Genomic DNA, 22,163 nt, shown 5'->3' with positions numbered 1-22,163 from the left:
ATAAGTGGTTTCATCATATCTGAATGCATCGCCTCCTTGTGTATTTTTAGCTGCAAACTCTGTGATGTTTGCTCCATCTGAGCAAACAAATTAGCGCTCCTGTCTTTCTGCTGAGCAAGAAGACGCTCGCAGTAATGAGGGCAAAACTCATACACTGCAGCCAAATGTGTTAATGCACTGGCCACATTTGATTAGCAAAGTAGCGTGTTGCAAAGTACACTATGTAAAATAAATAAATAAATAAATCTCCAAAACCAAACAAGCAGTGATACTGATCCTTATCGGTATACACTCCAAGCAAGCTACACATCTCCTCATTCCACCTTCATTTCTCTGTGGAATAACTTCCAGGACATGAGCATGTATCGTCAAAGCAGAATGTTTAGGATCAATAATCCGGCAACAGCATGTGTAAAGCAGGTGAAATGGGTTTACAAAATCTGCAGGTGTACAGATTCAGAAAGAAGCAAAACTTTCAACCTGGAGTACTCAAATCGAATGTGTTCATGCGGCCTGCTGGCACATATGTATGTCAAGATAATTGAAGAATCATGATTGAGAGCTCATATGTGTTATTTTTTGCTCGTGCCCCCAACCCCCCCCCCCCCCCCCCCCCCCACACACACACACAGTGTAGGGGCAATAATACAGTTGTGGCCGGCACTAGGACCAAGCATCTCACCCAGCAGGTGCACGGGAGGGGGCGGATTCATATCGCATATATTTCACTGCATTTTCTGTTTGGCTGGCTCAGATCCACTTGTTAGCCGTTGGAATAAACACATGTCTTCGTCCAATCTTGTGTGCTCCTTCTCAACGGCTACACTGGTGACCCCAACGTTTAAAATGTTTCTGTCAACCGACAAAGAGGCATCCATGTCGTCACGACCAACGCTCCAACTCACATACGCCGCCTCAGCCGCAAAACTGCCCGAGTTCTGGCACAGCGATCCGGCTTCGTGGTTCCAGCATGTGGAAGCACTTTTCCACCGACGAGACATCACGGCGGATGAGCCGAAATATTACCTGGTCGTGGCGTCTCTCAACGAGCTGACTACTCGTCGCGTGCTGCATGCCTCTCTTTCGTGCACCTCCACGATGCGGGAAGTACGACGCGCTCAAACACCTGCTAATCAGAAGGTTCACGTTATCGGCCTCTGAGAGAACAGACAGGCTTCTTTCCCTTCCCGGATTCGGCGACGGAACAGCAGTGGATCTCATGGACAATATGCTGTCGCTCTTAAGTTCGGATGATACCTTTTCCCCTATCTATTCCTCCATCAGCTACCAGCCTCAGCGCGCGCCGTGCTCGCTAACTCGACGAGCTGAGCCACCGGCGACTACACCGGCGACTGTCAAAGTTTGGCTTTGACAGTCACGGTTCACCGTGCAAAGCGTGACGGACGAACCCCTCGGTGAAGAGGCATCGACAATCGATCCGACCGTCGGGGCAGGAGTGGTATTGGAGAAGCGGCGCGGGAAGACCACCTGTTTCTTCCATCAGCGGTTTGGCGCCAAGGCTTGACTTGCGTCCCCCCCTCCCGCCACGAGGCTCCGGGAAACTCCCAACGCCGGCACCCTGTAGCAGCCGTGGGCGCCGGCAACGAAAGCGAGCTGCTTTTCATCACCGGCTCCTCATCAGGCAGACGTTTTCTTGTGGACAGCGGGGCACAAGTAAGCCTGCTGCCGCCCACAGCCGTGGACAAGACGACAGGTCGATGCGGGCCTCCCCTGCGCGCAGCTAACGGCTCGCCCATCGCCAACATTGGCTACAGGTCGGTGACTGTGTGTTTCCCGAACGGAAATTCGAGTGGGACTTTATCATAGCCTCGATTGCAGTTCCGATAATCGGCGCAGATTTTTTATGCGCTCATGGACTGCTTGTGGACATTGCTAACCATCGTTTGATTGACACAATCTCTTTCGCCACTTTTCCGTGTGAGGCTGGAGGGCTCGGAGCGTTAACGCATGCAAATTATTTAACGTCAGGTAACGTTTATGAACGCCTGCTGACCGATTATCCGTCGTTAACCACACCCGCCTTTTCCAATGCCGATACAAAACACGGGGCACAGCATTTCATTCCCACGGTTGGCCCGCGCTCGTCGCCTCGACGGGGCAAAATTGGCAATGGCGAAAGGGGAGTTCACGACGATGGAGCGCTTAAGCATCGTGAGGCGTTCCAACAGGCCGAGGGGCTCACCATTACACATGGTGCCCAAAAGTGACGGTTCTTGGCGGCCGTGCAGTGATTTTCGTCGGCTTAATAATATAACCATGCATGACCGTGACCCCATTCCGCACATCCAAGACTTTTCCGCAGGTTTGACCGGCGCCATGATCTTTTCTAAAGTAGATCTAGTTCGCAGTTATCACCATGTGCCGGTACGGGCAGAGGATGAGCCAACAACTGCAGTAATAACCACTTTTGGTCTATTTGAATTCATCCGCATGCCTTTTGGCCTGAAGGGGGCAGCACAGACCTTTCAAAGACTGATGGACTCAGTCTTGCGAGGCCTCGATTTTGTGTTTGTCTACCTCAATGACATTCTTGTGGCCAGCCCTTCACCAGAGGAACGCCTGTCGCATTTAAAGATGGTTTTCAAGCGTCTTGATTCGCACGGCCTTATCGTTAACCCTGTGAAGTGCCAATTTGGTTTGCCCGAGATCGATTTCTTGGGGCACCGCATTTCTCCACAGGGCGCCATCCCTTTACCGCCAGAGTGCAGGCAGTGGTGGATTTCCCCCGCCCGGCCACAGTTAAGGCTCTGCAGGAGTGCCAAAGTCCACAGGCACACCCGGGCAAGCCTGGAAACTTTTCCAATTCCGGCCAGGAGATTTGACCACGTCCATGTGGATCTGGTCAGGCCCCTCCCTCCTTCGCAGGGTTGCACACATCTCCTCACTATGATCGATCGGACCACTAGGTGGCCAGAAGCAGTCCCCTGTCCTCCACGACCTCGACAGATATAGCACGCGCATTTCTGTCGTCCTGGGTTGCGCGTTTCGGCACGCCATCCGACATCACTTCGGACAGAGGCCCCCAGTTTGTGTCCGAGCTCTGGTCGGCCATGGTGCAGTCCTTGGGTGTGCAGGTACACCGCACTATGGCCTACCACCCGCAGGCTAACGGGATGTGCGAACGTTTCCACCGGTCACTTAAAGCGGCGCGCTATCGGACGGTAACTGGGTCAACCGACTTCCGTGGGTCCTGCTCGGGTTACGTTCGACCCCTAAAGAAGACCTTAACGCCGCTTCGGCAAAGTTAGTGTTCAGCCAGCCACGCCGTGGCCCTGGTGAATTTCTGCCTGAAGCTTCGGGTGCACCTTCTTTCCCCTTTTTGCCAGGCAAGCCCCTGACACATGCACAATTTCACCACTGTGTCCCCAAAGTATTTGTTCCGTCTGCTCTTAGCTCAGCCCAGTTTGTCTTTGTGCGTCACAATGGACACCGCTCTCCCCTCCAGCCGCCGTACGATGACCCGTTTAGAGTGCTCGAACACGGAGAAAAGAGTTTTGTGCTCGATATGGGTGGGCGAAAGCAGGGCATTTCAGTAGACTGGCTCAAACCGGCCCAGGTTCCACGTCGCGGACGCCCTCCGAAACCTCCAGCCTCACTGCAGCATGCCAGGGTTGACTGTCATTACCCCACTCAGGTCTCACCCGGGTCACCTGCCGGAATGACGTCACCTGCACCACCGAAAGATGGACTGCGTAGTCGTTGTGGCAGGCTGGTCAAGCCCCCACAACAAGCTGTGTAAGCGGGCACTTTGACCAAGCATCTCACCCAGCAGGTGCACGGGAGGGGGCGGGTTCATATCACATATATTTCACTGCTGTTTGGCTCAGATCCACTTGTTAGCAGTTGGAATAAACACGTCTTCGTCCAATCTTGTGTGCTCCTTCCTCAACGGCTACACACTATGTTATTACAGTAAATTAATAACAAACACACACGGAAGACAGTCTGAAGTTCTACAGGGATGAATTACGAGATTGATAATTTCATTATGACAGAAACTGGATCACTAAAACCGATTTGTTTTAACTGCATATTGAATAAATACGACAAATCTGATCAAAAAAGAAGAAACAGATTGCATCAACATCATCCCAACAGTATTTAGTTTCATCTTAAATGCTCTTTGCACAGAAACCTAAAGTAATTTAAATTGTTGCGTTTTTTGAGAAATTGTATGCAGTAGTTGCATTATTATCCAATTGTCCCCCCAACACGTTTGACACTCATGAGCATAATCCCAGTATACAGTATGTTTTGAAATAAAATAAAACAATACACTGAACACACGCAATCACAAATTGTAATTCCTTGAGCAAATTCCCAAACCGACTGATTGCGAAGCCTCCAAGTTACACAGAAGTGTACACTCCTGTGTAACTTTCGTTCCGTAACGTTATGGTGAATATATATTTTCCGCGCCTTTGAATGCGCCGTTGTCACCCTTTCATTCCTCAGCAATTGACGCTAATACAAAAGCACACAACTGGGACAAATATAGCCTCACCATCGGCATCAAAGTGCTTCCAGATGTCCAAGAATTGGGACGCGGTGAATTCGGCAAGGTGGAGGTGAGGAGGCTGTTCTTTCTTTGCCATGATGCTGTACGCGGGTGGTACACGTCTCAAGTCCGCTGCTAACTTTTCTGTGGCTCTTGGCAGACTCACAGTGGCACGCTGCTCGTTCGCTCACTCCCTTTTAAATTATTTCTGGCCGCTAGGGGACGCATTTCGCACCTGCACGATAACATTCATTCTGAGTGCGCTCTGCTCGTCTTGCGTTGTCTTCCTGCGGCCGCGCATCGAGATGCACGTGCCTTCGCGTGCGCGTGTGCACATCTAAAAAGTGACTGCCAGGGCTTTGCCAATGTGCATAAAACTTCACAGACATTAATTACAGCTCACACACTAATCACATTTACCACATTGCCTCTCGCAAGCAGTGATTAGCCCACATAATAAATGTGAATTCTGAAGAAAAGAAAAAAAGACTTTCATTTAATACGTTGTACAGTATGGCTGGTAAAGATAATAGTGAAATAGATGAAGAAAGCAATAATCTATATTCATTATTCGTTTGCTGGGGATACGCTGTAGTTAAAATGTATTCTTAAAGGAAAACCGACATCACTTTTTTGTTTCCTAACTGACATCAGAAAAACGTTTTATAGCATCTAAAATACCCAAAACATGCAGTAGGATATTTTGATTCAAATGCAAAACACAAATAAAAATGACTTAGAGTGTCCAAAATCTGCAAAAAAATTGAGCTGCGAATTGGGCATTTTCAGAAAGTCCCGCCCCCAGTTCGTGATGTCACTCCAAGACGTCTTGCATTTGTGGAGAATCAAAACAATGGTTTCAGATTCGGATAATATGCTTTCTTGGTACACATCCAGTTATAAATATGATTCGAATAGTTCTGAAGAGGAAAGCATACCTGTTTGCAATCGATTAAAGAATTTATTCTGTGTCATCTTGAGGCATCTGGACTGCAATGTAGCGTCCCAGAAAAGAGGCAGAAAATGGCGACCTCTTGTAGACATGACAGTGTATTGCGTTTCCACAGGCTGATAAATTCCTTATATGGAGCTTGGACGCCCTCTTCTGGCGCAACACGAGGTTTTCAGGCCAAACAAGCATTGACGTGATGGAAGGACTGCTACAATGTGTGTCCTTTTCTCGGTCAGGGGCATTCCTTCCGTGACGTGACGTCAGGAATCGTCACCAACTCTAAAACGAGACTTCCGGAATATTCAGCACGAGTCTTCAAACGTAAATCGTAGCTATATGCGATGGAATCTTTGTAAAATACGCCCAGTAGAAGTCATTTGAAGCCATTTTACAAATTATGGACATAACTTGCCCGGAGTCGGTTGTCCTTTAAGGCTGTATTTATTGTATATATCTATGTTTTTTATCTATTAGTTTGACTTGTGGTACATACCAATATTTTATTTTTTACATATGACATTGGGATGAACAGATGTTTCTAAAAAAATGATTATAACCCATTTAGTTTCACGGCTACTCAGAAATATAGGACAGTAACAATACAGTAGATGAAGCTACAGTAACTAACCACTTATGACCGCAGCACTAGTCATGCATGTATAAGAGTAAAAACGCTGACCTGAAGGAACAGTCCTACCATACTGAATTTTGGTCAGGTTTATGTCACAATTTCAAGTGAGGGTCATCATCTTCATACTGAGCCACAACAATTTACAAACCCATTAAAACACAACCCCGTTGCTACATGACTAAACAACAACTTCAAAACTTTGTTGTCAAATATAGGAACAATTGAAGTTTGAATTGAAGTGTTTTTGTTTTACATTGTATTTCTACTTACTGTATATAACACTGGTATCAGGAACATTTTGGGGTTCTCCTGAAAAGTAATGATTAAGTGTGTCAGGAACAGGAAGATTGAGGGGGCATACATGCAAGAGGGAGTGTCTCGGTTCACAGTCTTGGGGCAGCTCTACAGCTGGCTGTGCCATGCAAACCGTTATAGGTATCGGGGTAACTCAAAGAGACCATGTTTGTCTCCTTGTATTTATTGAAAGGATGTCCCTGTTATTTGTTCTCCCAATGGATGTGGGGGAATGTTCACATGTTTCAGAACACCAATGAGCCCTCCAAATGGGGCATATAATCAGAATACACAATTCCTGTGGTGGTCCCCCGGGTCATGCTGGGAGTCAGCAGTCCGTGATTGCCGACATTAGCATCTCATAAGCGTCATCCTTGATTTGATTTTATCTTTACTTGCCACTGTTACATTATTCAGAAGCCATTAACTTCAAAAAAGGATGTTGACTTAAAAGTCAAGAGTGGGTCCTACTTTGTCACACCTATTGTAGATGGTCACCAACTAGGATGCACACTTCTTGTCACGATTTGCAAGGTAGTGGTGGTGGACCCCAAAAGAAGCAGGCAGGAGTGAGGAGCAGGGTGTAATTGACAAATAGTATGAAGTAAACTCAGCATGAATGAAGTCTCAAACAACAAAGTCAGCAGAACAAAAAGGTCCAAAGTTGCTAACAAAAGCATGAGTGAAACATGACGCGATGAAACAAAGCTGACAGGGTGAAACAAACAATGACCTGACAATGAATGGTCATGTACCGGAGTCCTTTTAACTGCCACTGATTAAAATGAGCAACACTTGTGCAGCTGCAAGCGGGGCCCGACAGTGACACCCGTTGGTGGCAAACCGACATATGACACCACTGACCTGAAAAAAATAATGGGTATGATTTGGCTTGTAATGTAGACTACATTACATTTACTTTACTTTTTTTACTTTTTACTTTTTTACATTTACTTACATTACTTTAGTCTGGAGAAATTTTGGACAGGTATTGTGTTGTGCCTTCAGGAAAATTTAGTTCAATTGAAAGAATCTTGCGAGAAACATGACTAAACAGATCGCTTCATGAAATGAACAATTGTTTTCTAAATTCATTTATGTGGGAGATGGTTCATAATGAACGCACATCCTTGCCATTCTCCACTCGTTCGTGAGTGACCCGTGCCAAGTCGTTGTCATTTGCCGATGAAAAACAAAGTTAGTCAGAATATTTTACCAATTTTCCTCGGAAAATAGCGACTATTTTAAACTTGATAACCTTATTTTTAAAAGCTAATAGCCAATGAAGCTAAAATGGTTGTTTTGTGCACAAGTGAGCTTCCCCAGAGAAAGTAATATGTTTTAACCATCACATCGTTCCATACTCTATGCTGGAGGTAAATAGTGTTCAGTGCCATAAAGGATTGCTGATATCACCAAAAGTAAACCGACCAGTCAACATGAATCAGCTAAAACAACAAAAAACTAAGAAAAAAGTGGACTATTATGAACAGAAAAGATTTGCTGAACAAGATCTTGCACAAAGGCTTAGCCGTAGTTTTACAGCTCCAAAGGACAAGCTGTCACCTTTAGTTAAGCTTCAAAAAGTCACTTTCACAAATTCGGGGGATTGCTTGCACAGAGGGCCTACAGCAACATGACCGTACATGGGCATGATGCGGAGTGTGGACTCAGCAAAGGTGCCCTCGCTTATTTCTTCATACCATCACCCCAGAATAATATGTAGATTTCCAATACTAGCCATTTTTTAAATCTCTTTGGCTCCTGTTTTTGTGTATATTCCGGCTTCCACTTTCTATGATTATGATTCGATTCAGTCAGTTATCATGTTCCGTTCTGTTTTTGACAAACATGTGGCATTGGAAGGCTTCTCCTCCATCATCGCACCTACTGGTCATCATATCCCTAGTTTTTCCTCAACATCCCCCTTGGACCACATAGAAACGGGTGGTTGTCCTTCTGTCAAAGATCGGTGTTTGTTATTTTGTACTTTGTCTGTGTTATGGATTAGATTTTCCAAATGTGTTTTTTAAGTGCTTTTCTTGCGATATTTTGTTCAGCACATGCGCCTTCTCTGCCTCCCTGCTTTGTGGGCGCACGAACAATGCGCACACATGACACCACTTGCCAGATCAGTGTGTTCAAATTATCTATATAGGTGTCATACCGTGGATTATTTGTATTAATATTTCAGATCCACAATGGGATACACCTCAGCAGGCTGTATGTAAATTAATAATGTCACAGAAAGCGGTCATTTCCCCTTCCTGTAAATCTCCCAGTGTCTTTATATTCGAGGTGTGTTTGTGTAATTGTGTTTGCCTTTAAAAACATACTGAACTCCACCATAATTTATCATCATTCAGGTATTTTGACAGAACCATGACGCAAGGCTCATTATTATTATAAATTATGAAAACATTTGCAATGTTTTTCTTCACTTTTAATCAGCAAAGCCACATTTCTTGAACATACTTTATCCTGTAAATCACCATCATCAACCAAAATTAAAAAGCCTCACATATAATATAGAAGTGCCATTTCAGAATCTGAATCATATTTATTGGCTCACTATGTAGAACACACAAGGAATGTGTCTCCGGTAGAAGACGCTGCACTAGTATAATAAAAAAGACATGACAAATAAATATGGAGGACACTAATAAAGGATAATGTAATCTAATCTAATCTAATCTAATCTAATCTAATCTAATCTAATCTCATCTCATCTCATCTCATCTCATCTCATCTCATCTCATCGAATTCCTTAGTGTAAGTGGCACCTCTCAGGAATAACTGTCAGATAATGTGCAAAGTATCAAGCAGACAGTGGTTCAAGTATGGAGTTTGAGCGACAATGATTATAACGGGATGCTGTTCCACAGGGTTGTGAAAAATTGCAAGGAGGCACTATGCAGTTATATTTCGGTTACTGTTTAGACTTTAAAGAGTTAATGGCTAGGGGGAAGGAGTTGTTTAAATGTCTGCTGGATTTAATGTGCATGCATTGCTAGCGCCTGCCTGAGGGGAGTAGCTGGAAAAGGTGGTGGGCAGGGTGCGGAGGGTCCAGTAGGATTTTCCCCACCCTGGTCTTAATTCTTGTAGTGTGCAAGTCCTCGAGAGTGGGTAGGGCAGTGCCAATGATTTTTTTTCCGCCGTCCAAACTGTCTGTTGAAGTCGGATTTTGTCCCTTTTTGTGGCAGCCCCGAATTAAACCATGATGGAGGATCACATGATTGATTTGATGACTACCGTGTAGAAATGTCGTAGCACCTCCTGTGGCAGGCCATGCTTCTTCAGCAAGAAGGACTTCTCAGGAAGTATATCCTCTGTTGGGCCTTTTTCAGGATGGAGTTGGTGTTGACCTCCACTTCATGTCCTTGGAGACTGTGATACCCAGGAACTTGAAGGTCTCGAGGCTTGACACAGGGAAGTTGGAAAGTGTGAGGGGCAACTGTGGTGATCGATGTTTACTGAATTCCACTATCATCTTTACCGTCTTAATTTATGCATGTTCTTGAAACTAAGCAACAAAGCGTAGTGACTTAAACAATGGTTGAACGGCAGTTAATTTTTTTTCAGTCATAACAACCTTCCAAGGGAAACCATAACCAAAATGTGGCCCAGGAAAAAAAAAGACTTTGCCACCTGCTGTGAATGATTTTTACTTCAGAAATGAAGCATTTAAAATGAAATAAACATTTAATTGACTCCTGTGTAGATAAAGTGGATTGCAAAATGGATGGATGGATGGATGGATGGATGGATGGATGGATGGAAGGAAGGAAGGAAGGAAGGAAGGAAGGAAGGAAGGAAGGAAGGAAGGAAGGAAGGAAGGAAGGAAGGAAGGAAGGAAGGAAGGAAGGAAGGAAGGAAGGAATATGATATGTTCATATTTGTGACATTCCCCTTCAAGACTGCCATCAGCACAATACAATACAAATGGTCTCAATAATGAACTGCTGACAGAGGTTTTCACAGGCCTTTGCCGCTCTAATTAATGGAAAGGTCAAAGGAACCCAGCAAGAGTTGCCAAATCAGAGGTGACTCAAAACTGCAAGACTTTGTTTTAGAGCCCAACATTTTACTCATGGTCTCTACTTTTGGGGACCTGTACTGCAGAAAAACCCTTGTCCAACACAGCTATTTGTATATGTTTGGCATCAGCTATTTCGTTCAAATTATTATTTTTTTTTCAACTTTCAGGGTAGCTTTGTTTAAACATGAGTGGTTGGGAGCAGTAGAGTTCAGTTGCCAACGGTGCCCCGATGCCGAGTGTCAAACTTTTGAGGAGTTTATCTGATTGACAATATGAGTGTTGAGAAACCTGCGATAAACAAACCATGACTTCATGCTATTTATCTAGCTCAGGGGTGCTCACACGTTTTCAGCATACGAGCTACTTATAAAGTCTACCAAGTCAAAATGATCTACCCACGACAAAAATGCAAAACAATTATTTTCAAATGTTTTAAGGATTCTTTGTATGTACAATGTATGTTGATGTACCTTGCATAACTGAATAAGCCAATATTGCACAACACACATAGTAACTACATATACATAACATAATAAATAACTATTAACATTTTTTGTAATTACCTGAGTTTACTTTGATGACTTGCACTGAATTGAATCAGCCAGGGATGCATAGTCAGGACAGTAGCTGCTGACAGCCAGCCTCAAGCACATTTCCAAATGTTCATCATTCATGGTGGAACGGTATTTGGACTTAATGATCTTCATGTAGGAAAAGGCTGACTCACATGAATAAGTGGAGCCGAATAATGCAGTCAAGCACATTTCCTCAAGTTGGGGTACTTTTCCTGTGTGAGTAAGTTACAGAACTGTCCAAGTCTCTGAACAAGGAGTCAGCTGCTTCAACGAATGCTTCTTTTACCATCTCTCCGTCTTGGAAGGACTTATTGCTTTTAACGATGGCGTGACTCACCCGGAACGATGCTTCGGTGGCGACTTTCGCTTTTGAAGTATGTTGAGTGAAAAATGACTGCTGTCCGGACAACTGGGATTTTAGTTCGTCCACCGTTCTCTTTCTCAGCTGTATTTTCGGCGTGAAGTCAATGTCGTATTTTCCATGAACAGTCCGAAAATGGCGCTCCACATTTTCCCATTCCGTATGAAAGTAATATGTTTTGCCCCCTCACTTGCTCCCGCTTTCTCACTCATTTTGATCACCATATGTTTTAGCAAGGGCTTAAAATCTGAGGTAATTCGCTGACTAGCTTGTAAATTTTGCTGCGTTTAGCGCCGTTGTTTACGCATGCACGGCGACCTAAAGGTAAAAATGCAGTTGTCATCTGAATGGTTGCCCTGTATGTCAATCAAGTGATGGGACGTTTGATAGGCTGACAAATGTTTTTTTACTGTCATGCTGCGATCGTTCAGTACTACCTCCGCGATCGACCGGTAGATCGCGATCGACGTACCTGCTCGAAGGCGCTGGCAAAGTCAGGGTTTTCGCAAATTGGCGAGTCACGAGATTGGCTAGTCAATAGCCTACCATAGTATCACTCGCCGCTAGTGATAAGCGCATACTGGTCAAAGCTCCCACACTGTATCTGTAGCGAGCTGCATAACCAAATACATTTTTGTGTTAATTGCGGTTTTGTCAACCCACAATTTGGTTGCGGATATACTGTTAAAGCCATATTCAAGATGGATTTTTTAAGAATAGATGGACATCATTATGAAAGGTTGGACAGCTCCAAAGGGAGCAAAAATAGCATTTTTAAAAAATCATGAATCCACACCGGGGCGGCTCGGTAGTCGAGTGGTTAGCACAATGGCTTCACAGTGCAGGTTCGCGTCCCGGTCCGGCCTCCCTGTGTGGAGTTTGCATGTTCTCCCCGGACCCGCGTGGGTTTTCTCCGGGTCCTCCGGTTTCCTCCCACACTCCAAAAACATGCATGGCAGGCAGATTGACCACTCCAAATTGTCCCTAGGTGTGAGTGTGAGAGTGACTGTTGTATGTCTTTGTGTGCCCTGTGATTGGCTGGCAACCAATTCAGGGTGTCCCCCGCCTCGTGCCCGAAGACAGCTGAGATAGGCTCCAGCAACGCCCGCGACCCTAATGAGGAATAAGCGGTACGGAAAACACACCTTTATAGTAAAAATTCAAACAGTTTAATGACAGTATTTCTTCAAGTCACAAATTATTTTCTGGCCAACAACATCCTCTATTTGACGTATGGTGAATCACACCACACTCGCAGTTGAGGAGTGATTAAGACGTAACACTACTGAAGCCTTAGGAGTGACATGCACAGCCCGCCACTGATATATACACAGTATTTGAAGGTATTTTCAAAATATTTTCTTTTAATTTTCATAACTTTATTTTTGTCCCTTTCTATTTGACTCAGTTGGGTGCTCGGGCAGTGCCTATGCACATACTATTGACAAGCTGCCGCACAAGTATTGCAGTGTGATGGGGTATGCTCTCCTCATGCTATGTCCTAGTTTATGACTTCCAGACTTCAAGTCGGATGATTTCCTCTCTAATTGAACAACTCAGATATCTATGATTATTTCAACACGATCGTTGAAGGGTGGATACCCGTTTTGTTTCCAGCAAATTGGAACTGAAGGTGCTAGAGTTTTGTGACAAGATGTCTGACAAGCCTCTGGAGTTCTTGTGCTCGAAGGCTGGTGGTCATTAGCACCTGCTCATGGTTTACTGTCTCATGACTGTCATAATCTGTCGCAGCCTTGTTGGTGATCAGCGAGAGACCCAGGACACGCAAGCCACAATGACGTGCCACCATGACCTCTGGGACTGTGCTCATGCCTAAAAGACAGAAGTAAACAGGCAGATAGAAAGACAAATTTTATGAATCAGAATCAGAAAAGCCTTTATTAGTACCACAATGGGGAAATGTACATGTGATTTAACCTTGTATTGTGGTTTTCTTAAATTAAGGTGGTGTTGCCCTGAGTCAATTTCCACATCTCTATTATATTTTCTACACCGGTCGTAAGATTAGAACTGTACAGCGCTGTAGTGGGGTTTGTATCTGTAAACGTTACTCTATGCCACAGGTGTCAAAGTCAAGGCCCGCGGGGCAAATCCGGCCCGTCACATCATTTTTTCGGCCCGCGAAAGCAAATCAAACTTGTTGAATTCCATGATGATTGCTAAAATCTGAGCCAAAATTTCATATTTTTGGATGTCAACCACAATAAAAGTCATTGTTCTTGACTTCAGATTTGAAAACGAGTTATTCATTAATTTGCTGTGTGCTCTATATGTAATATTTGAAGGGATTTAAACATTCTAATGGGTTCCCCAAATTCATAACGGCCCTCGAGAGGAAACCATAACTACAATGTGGCCCGCGGCAAAAAAAATGACTTTCACACCCCTGTTCTATGCAATATCTGTATGTCACTAAAGTATGAGAACCATCAAATCGAAGGCCATAGCGTCATACAACAAGAACAATTCAGCTGAGGACCATTCTATTTACAGTACTGTGAAACTCTTCTACAACGAAACCTACGTGGGTGAAAATACTCCATTGTGTGAAAAAAAATCTTAATGTATTAAAGCTATTCCCACTTTTCTGCTCCCCCTACAACCAAAAATCCCCCTGTTGCGCAACACAAAATCTTTTCTCAGCCTTTCCCTCGCATCGAGATCCATTACAATGAAAAGAAAGCCTTCCATAAATTTCGAACCCAACCTCAACCAACAGCGACTCCTCCTACTTCTTAGGTCCGAAACGGCAATAACAACCACTACACGGGTTTACACATGCACAGTGCATGTTATTGTGTGTGTGTGTGTGTGTGTTGTGTGTGTGTGTGTGTGTGTGTGTGTGTGTGTGTGTGTGTGTTCGGGCGTGTGCGTGTGTGTGTGTGTTCGGGCGTGTGCGTGTGTGAGTGCGTGTGCGTGTGGGTGTGTGTGTGCGTGTGTGTGTGTGTGTGTGTGTGTGTGTGTGTGTGTGTGTGTGTGTGTGTGTGTGTGTGTGTGTGTGAGCGTGTGTGTGTGTGTGTGTGTGTGTGTGTGTGTTTGCGCGTGTGTGCGTGCGTGCGTGTGTATGTGAGAGACAGACAGAGAGAGAGAGAGAGAGAGAGAGAGAGACAGAGAGAGAGAGAGAGAGAGAGAGAGAGAGAGAGAGAGAGAGAGAGAGAGAGAGAGAGAGAGAGAGAGAGAGAGAGAGAGAGAGAGAGAGAGAGAGAGAGAGAGAGAGAGAGAGAGAGAGACAGAGAGACAGAGAGAGAGAGAGAGAGAGAGAGAGAGAGAGAGAGAGAGAGAGAGAGAGAGAGAGAGAGAGAGAGAGAGAGAGAGACCCCTGCATTTGTTTCGGAAAGAGTGAAACTTTTTTTTCTGGAGCAGAGAAGGAAGGACCCTTCCTCACCAACAGCATCCGCTCCAAATCTATGGAGGACGTTGTACTCTGCGATGGTCTCATAATTTGGTCCAGCCACCATACAGTAAACCCCTTCCTGCAGGAAGTTTCCACATTTCTGTTCATGTGCTGTCTGAATGACCAAAGCCCTCAGGTTCCGGTCATATGCATCTGACATGCAAGGGAAGCGCACTCCGAACCTGAGGATGATGCATAGGCTGAATGAGGCTTATGGATGCGAGGAAACACATGACATTTAATAAAGTACTACGTATTATTAAATTAAAAAAAACTTATATCGTCCCAGACTAAACAGAGGAACATGTCAGGGTAAAGTATTCAGAGTAAATTTTACACACAGAAAAAAAGGTACCTTTACATATGAAACACACTATTTACTGTATTCACGAAATATACTGTAGTGGTGCAACTTGGCGGCATCTGGCGGGATCTTGCTTGGTACACAGAAACACACTTTTATGTTGTTAAAGTTCATTTTTTTGTTTCATCTGCAACCTTGAAATGCTGTTCATCTGCAAATCAAATTCCAAAATTCAGCATAACCAGTTGACCACTCACTCGTGGAAACGATTGACTAAAACCTGCGTACGGTGAAACAGTTACATTTGGTGGCATTGCTCTCTTTTGGGCGGCCTAAAAAAATATTACAAACTGCATCTTGCATTGGATATTGTGCCTTACCTGTCATCATTGTGTCCAACCAGTGGGCTCTCTCCACCAAACCCCGGCAAATTGATATGATCCTTCATGACCATAATATCCCCTACTTGGTAGTTTCCGTTGAGTCCACCTGCTGCATTAGTGACAATCAGAGTTTCCACACCCAGCAGGAAGAAAACTCGCACAGGATATGTCACCTACAGCCACACATATTGTGCATGATCAATTCAGATGTTATTTTACTTACAATATGTTCATCAATTTCAATTACATTGTATTCTTTGACCAATGTCATATGACGAAGAGTCATGGGGCTTGTACAAATGTATGTCTGTGGCATTACTGAGTGCTACAATGAATATGTGTGCAATTTTAATCAGAATCAGAATCAGAATCATCTTTATTGCCAAGTATGTAGAACACACAAGGAATTTGTTTCCGGTAGAACACGCTGCACTAGTATTGTCGTCAAAAAACTGCTAAGTGGCACTATACAGTTCCATTTTGGCTACTGTTGAAGAGTTCAGAGTTCAAAGAGTTAATGGCTTGGGGGAAGAAGCTGTTTAAATGTCTGCTGGATTTGGTGGGCATGTATGTGTATTCGTGGAAAAGGTAGACTCCCCACTTACATTACTGTCTTCATTGTGTGACATCGAAGGGAATCATTATTTCCGCATAAGATGTGTCTGTGTCTGTCGTATATAAGCGGGATTGAAATTTTTCAATTGATATACACATAATTATGTGCAGGGGTCGTACACGGGTCCACACAAACTCAACACTTTTATTTCCATCAGTATAAAACTTCAACAGGTCGATTGTATTGATGTTCATTTGTGGTTGGAAAAGCCTTGCCTGGATGTTAAATACTCATCATGTATTTCTTGCTCTTTAGAATATGCTTAGTTGGCTATGTATGATTACTCATGCCACAGAGAATGGGACAAAGAGCAAAATATGTCTAAAGTCCTAACTGGAGGAAAGTAATCATCATGAATTTTACCTCAGTTTTATGTACAGTTTATATGAAACTGGGTTTTATGATATCATTCACTCTATGAGGGAAGTCACATGGGCAGCTCGTATAAAGAGAAAACAGTAATACAATCTTGACAATATGACAAAGGTCAATCCAATTATGACATAGATGTGAACCATCCGCTCAAGTGGAGCTGATGATTCAGCACACACAGCCAATATCAAGTGACTGCTTGCTGGTGAAACCCCAAACAAATACAGCAGTATGTAAATTAGATGAAATTTCACAAGCATTTATACGAAACGAAAAATGTCGTTCTTACAGCGTGCATGCTGTAACCTTCGTAGAAGTGGAATCGACCCTGCATGCAGACACAATCCCGGCCCTGCAGTTTCCCGAAAACCAGTTGACCAGCATGGCCTGCCACTAAACGGTGCACAAACAACCACCCACTTGATATTCCTCTGGCACATTTCTTCAAAAATGTACAATAAAGAGAAAGTAAACTGTACCCGTGCTAGTTGGGAAGCCCGGGATCTCCTGATAAGGGAAAACAATTTTCTCTTCAATCAAGTCAGCCAGGGCACCAAGGCCTGACCCACAAATGATGGCCACCCTGGGCCTCTGCTTGGTCTGGGCAAACAGCCAGTCGGCCGTCGCCTTGCAGTCGTCATAGTTGGATCTTAAAGTCAGAGGAAGTTGGAAAGATTAATACAAAATGACAGATTGGTTGAGGCCCAGTATCATCTCAAAACTCAACATTGGATGTCACATCAACCTCTGGTGATCCTGTGTTTATTACACCCACGTTGTCAATATCTATCCATTCATTAGTTTTGGAATCCCCTTCTCTTCAAGAGGGTTGTGGGCATGCTCGACCTTATCCCAGCTATCTTCAGGCAGAAAATGGTGCACACCCTGAACTGGTGCAAGTTCAGGGATGGGTCCTCGAGACTTTTTATCTCCACCATAACCTGACAGACACCTCCACTGCATTTCATCGTCATCTGTGAAATATTCGGACACTCTGTTTTTCCAGGTGAACCCTAACATACATGCATTACACAGCACATGGGTTTAAAAAAATAGAAGGCTTTTTATAAACTTTTGCCCAATATCAAAGTGATTTAAGAGACGTTTGCCAAGGTTGCCCTTCACATTTCACCGAGGTGTTAATGGCTGCAGTATATATACTCCCCGCCAAATTACTGGAGCTACATTTATTTTAAATGCCAGCATTTGCTTTCGGTGATTTATAAACTACAGCAACTAATGTTAGTAGTTATGCTCATCATTTACTGTAAATTTTAAACTGCATCATCAGTGTGTCCTTACGTGTGTGTAATTTCTCTTGTAGTGTTCAATTTGTGAGCGAGTCAATCGTTCATCAAACAGAAATTATTAACCTTGAGCCACCTAGACATGAGATACTTTGCTGGTTTGCTCTAGAAATTATTCATCAGCAGTAACGCAGTCAAACAGAAGATGAGCAATCCCGTGGAACCAAAAACAAGTAATGTTTTCTCAGAGGACAAGAAAATGTTTTGAAGGACAAAGTTACCCTAACCTTTTAGTTCTTTATATTCAAGACATCAATACACGGTATGCATAATGATTCGTTATGCTGAACACCACACTAGCTTAATTATTTCTATGAAATTAACAAATGTCATTAAGATGGCGAAGAAATTTTATTTGTGCATATGTGTTTGTGCATGCGCGTGTTTCAATACTTGCAGGTGCAGTATATCACCTTTGTGTTGAATTAAACAAGACCTGATTTCACACAACAGAAATGATGCCATCAGATTGTACTTGTTATATATATATATATTATATATATATATATATATATATATATATATATATATATATATATATATATATATATATATATATATATATATATATATATATATACAGTAAAGTCTCGTTATATCGATATCGGTTATATCGATAGTACCGCTTATTACGATACTATTTTCATTTCCCTTGCACATTTCTAGTCTTTTTATGTATAATTAGTACCGTTTAGTACGATACCCGGTTATTACGATAATCCGGTTATTACGGTGCTCCTTTTCATCCCCCGCCGGCCATTTTTGTTGTTTATATCGATATATCGGTCACGCCATTGGTCGACTTGGTCACCTGTCTTGGTTACGTGAGCAGCTCTCCCGAGCAGACGCCATTTTCAGACGGCAGCTCGTGTGTATCAGACGGCTGCTCGTGTGTCTTCAACAATGGACTGTTTTGGATGCCATCAGAGCAATTTCCAAAGCGTGGAGCACGGTGTCCGAAAACACCATCAAGAACTGCTTCCGTCACTGCAAATTTGAAAATCCAGGGTGCAGTGAGGAAACATCTGCAGCTAACGAAGAGGATGACGACAACATTCCTCTTGCAGTGTTGGCTGAAAAGCTAAAAGTCGCCGACATTGCATCGTATGTCGCAGTCGACAAAGACATTGCGACATTCCCAAGCTTATCAGATGCGGATATCGCAGCGGAGGTCAAAGCCAAGTTTGCCACAGGAGATTCCCGTGATGATGATGCTGATGACGATGAAGAAGAAGCGACTGAATGCACACCTTTTGCAACTTCGACAAAAGCGTTGCAAGGGGTTGCGGACAGGCGATCTTTCTTTGAATCCGTAGAAAATGCATCCGTTTTTTTAGAAACGTTAAACAAGATGGAAGTGTTCATATTAAAATATAAAAATGGGAAGCAGAAGAAGATTGATGACTTTTTTAAATAGCTTACATACATACTAATTGCAGTGTTATGTACATGTACTGTTACATGAATGCAAGCGTTTTTTGCAACAATGTTTGTTGTTTTGTCTGCTGAAGCGTCATGATTTTGAAAATGACTGTACATTCCATACTGTGCATTAAAGGGCAACCAACATCACTTTTTGTGTTTCTTGAGTCAGTCAAAAAGCTGTTGTAACGTCACAGCTGCGCGCCGGCATTCTATTCAGGCACTCTCGAACGTCACGTAAGTTATGTAAACGTTGCAGTTTTGGTTTTTCATCCATGTACAGTATTTAATTGTGTTGCATCCCGATATCTTTATTGTTTGCAACAATCACTGTTTTTCATATAATTGTACATGCTGGCGTTCGTGGCTTCGTGTGAATAGAACTTGACGATTTAGCATTGGTTGGTTGCATTTTTGAAAGGAAATCGTCATTAAAAAGTGTAAAGACGTTTTTATTTTATGCACAACTTTATTTTTCACTTCACTACTGTACAAAAAAACATGTTCGATACGCAATCCATGAACCCAATGATGAAATTACATGCCATAACAAAGATGCCGCATTTACGCACCCCCCCCCCCCCCCCACAGGATATATCCGACCCTGTTTGCATGTAATTTTCTCCGTGCGTGCATAGAAATAGTATCGATATAACCGGGACTATCGATATATCCGATATCGATATAACAAGACTTTACTGTATATATACTGAAGAAAGTGGGAAACACGACTTTAGGCGGCGATTCATAACAAACGGAACCGTTATGTGACGTCAGAGCTGGGGGCAGGATTGGAACTCTCCCTGGTGCTGCCAGTGATCCCGGCTTTCACAGAACGGCCTTTCATGCGCGGCACGGCCAATATATGAAGATATTAGTGAAATGTCAAGATTAACCTGCTTCAACATATGAATAGACATAATTTTCGAGTAATTCGGCTTTGTTGTACTTCCTGTTTGGACGAGGTTGATGCCCTCGGTTGTTCCGCGATTAGTGTATTGGCGAGAAATTTCAGCTCATGATAAAAGTTCATGATAAAAATATCATGAACTTGAAAAGCTCAAGATGTGCTTCATGTGATTGATTATTGGTAGTTGAAATGAACAACCGGGTATTGATTGATTGATGATAAAGTGCATCTTACAATTTACGCAACCCACGTTTCCTACCTGCATGACAATGTGAGGGAAGACGGCACCGCCATATCCTTCTGATGTGCAGGAGGAATAAATAGGTGGGTCAGATGCACCTTGGGTTTTTTTGAAACAGTTATCCCAAGTTTCTCCTCTAGATCTCTTAGCTGGGTAAAAAAAGGAAGACGGGGAACGGAGTGACGCCGTCAGGCACGGGATAAAGGGGTGGGGAAAAGTACTCACTCCCACCGGTCCGAAGGTGAGCTCTAATTTTCTCCTTGACTGGACGGCTCACTGAAGCGCAAAGGTGGCAAAATAACGCACACTCTGTTCTCATTAAATATAAGTTTACGGTAGTTTGTGTATAACAATACACTGAATATACAATACAATACAATATACAGTATATTGATTTAGCGCTTTAACAACAGCTTAACATGGACAGCTCTCATATACAGGAAATAAAGTAGTCAAAAACACAGTAGAAACCCCCAGGGAAAATATAATACAATAAGTGCTGATTTATCACTTTTATTTCAGTACCAGTAAAAAAAAATCTGAAAGGTTGAGGCAAAAGACAACATTTTTCAATTTCTTTTTCAAATTTCGAGCTCTATTGATAAAGGATGTTCAAAACTGCAACCCCAACCGGTGGTTTTGTAGTAAATGATATGTGAAGTCATTGTAGAGATATCTGCAAAGACAAATTGCAGACATGTATTTAGACAACGGTGTGACCTCGCTTTGATCCTTCTGATGTGACCTTGACCTCAACTGCCTTAGTGACGAAAATTAATGTTAACACCTTTGTAAAACCAAGACCAAACAGCTAAGTATACACCTGAGTCCTGTTGGAACTTGCTGGCAACCTAAGCATTGGACCAATTTCTGAGTAAACGAAAGCATGAATAAAAATCGATATAGATAGATAGATAGATAGATAGATAGATAGATAGATAGATAGATAGATAGATAGATAGATAGATAGATAGATAGATAGATAGACGTAGCATCCGATTTGTAACCGGTGCGAGTTACGACCACGACCGCCTGCCAGACCTTTTTTTAATTTTTATTCTACGGCTGCCACCGCTACAGCCAGCACGGCGACAGAGACAGAGGTCCGTGCAGGATGATTTATTAAACTATTAAGCTGTTCCTGGGATCTGTTGCAACCACTCATCGAGTTTGAGGGTCACTGCCCCGAGTGCACCGACCACCACAGGCACGACTGTCACCTTTACCTTCCAGGCTCTCTCCAGCTCCTCTATGAGCCCTTGGTATTTCTCGATTTTCTCATGTTCCTTCTTTCTGATGTTTCCATCACTCGGGACCGCTACACCCACGACAACAGCTTTCCTTTGCCCTTTATCTATGGCCACAATATCTGGTTGGTTGGCCATTACCATCTTGTCAGTCTGTATCTGGAAGTCCCACAGGATCTTTGCTCGGTCATTCTCTACTGCCTTGGGAGGTTTTTCCCATTTTGACCTTGGGGTTTCCAGTCCATACTCCGCACAGACGTTTCGGTAGATTAAGCCAGCCACCTGGTTATGGCGCTCCATGTAGGCTTTCCCTGCCATCATCTTACACCCTGCAGTTATGTGTTGGATTGTTTCAGGTGTCTCTTTGCGCAACATGCACCTTGGGTCTTGCCTGGTGTGGTATATCCGTGCCTCTGTGGCTCTGGAGTTCAGGGCCTGCTCTTGAGCAGCCAGAATGAGTGCCTCTGTGGTGTCCTTTAGGCCATTCCTCTATAGCCACTGATAGGACTTTTTGAGATCAGCCACTTCAGTTATGGTACATTCCGTGTAGGGGCTTTTCCTCCCATGATTGTCCC

The 22,163-nt window shown here is 43.5% G+C and overlaps 2 protein-coding genes across 2 annotated transcripts in view; both read right to left on the bottom strand.

Annotated features, from left to right (window-relative positions):
* calb2a (calbindin 2a) overlaps positions 1-4,741 on the bottom strand; it is a 46,552-nt gene extending 41,811 nt beyond the window's left edge. Inside the window, exon 1 of the mRNA XM_088997458.1 lies at positions 4,526-4,741. Within this exon, the coding sequence (XP_088853584.1) occupies positions 4,526-4,616 (91 nt within the window). The 5' untranslated portion in view covers positions 4,617-4,741. The remainder of the gene's footprint in view (positions 1-4,525) is intronic.
* Positions 4,742-12,517: 7,776 nt separating this feature from the next.
* pnp6 (purine nucleoside phosphorylase 6) lies at positions 12,518-20,541 on the bottom strand. Its single transcript, XM_088996416.1, has 6 exons — positions 20,360-20,541; positions 16,941-17,110; positions 16,751-16,854; positions 15,471-15,646; positions 14,778-14,968; positions 12,518-13,204 (listed from the first exon to the last, which is right to left on the bottom strand). The coding sequence occupies exons 1-6, from the start codon at positions 20,392-20,394 to the stop codon at positions 13,008-13,010; spliced, it is 873 nt and encodes a 290-aa protein (XP_088852542.1). The 5' UTR covers positions 20,395-20,541; the 3' UTR covers positions 12,518-13,007.
* Between the last annotated feature and the right edge of the window lie 1,622 nt (positions 20,542-22,163).

The sequence above is a fragment of the Hippocampus bargibanti genome, linkage group LG05 (genome assembly GCF_051943395.1).
Source record: "Hippocampus bargibanti isolate YZ-2025 linkage group LG05, ASM5194339v1, whole genome shotgun sequence".
Lineage (NCBI taxonomy): Eukaryota > Metazoa > Chordata > Actinopteri > Syngnathiformes > Syngnathidae > Hippocampus > Hippocampus bargibanti.
Note: the sequence above shows the minus strand (reverse complement) of the source record. Positions and strands in the feature narration are given on the sequence as shown.

Excerpts from the sequence above, each read along its gene's own strand:
- pnp6 (XM_088996416.1), bottom strand. The coding sequence starts at position 20,394 with ATGGCGGTGCCGTCTTCCCTCACATTGTCATGCAG. Across the intron at positions 17,111-20,359 it reads TCCCTCACATTGTCATGCAG|ATCCAACTATGACGACTGCA; the intron begins GTAGGAAACGTG and ends TCTGACTTTAAG. Across the intron at positions 14,969-15,470 it reads GTTGGACACAATGATGACAG|GTTCGGAGTGCGCTTCCCTT; the intron begins GTAAGGCACAAT and ends CATCATCCTCAG.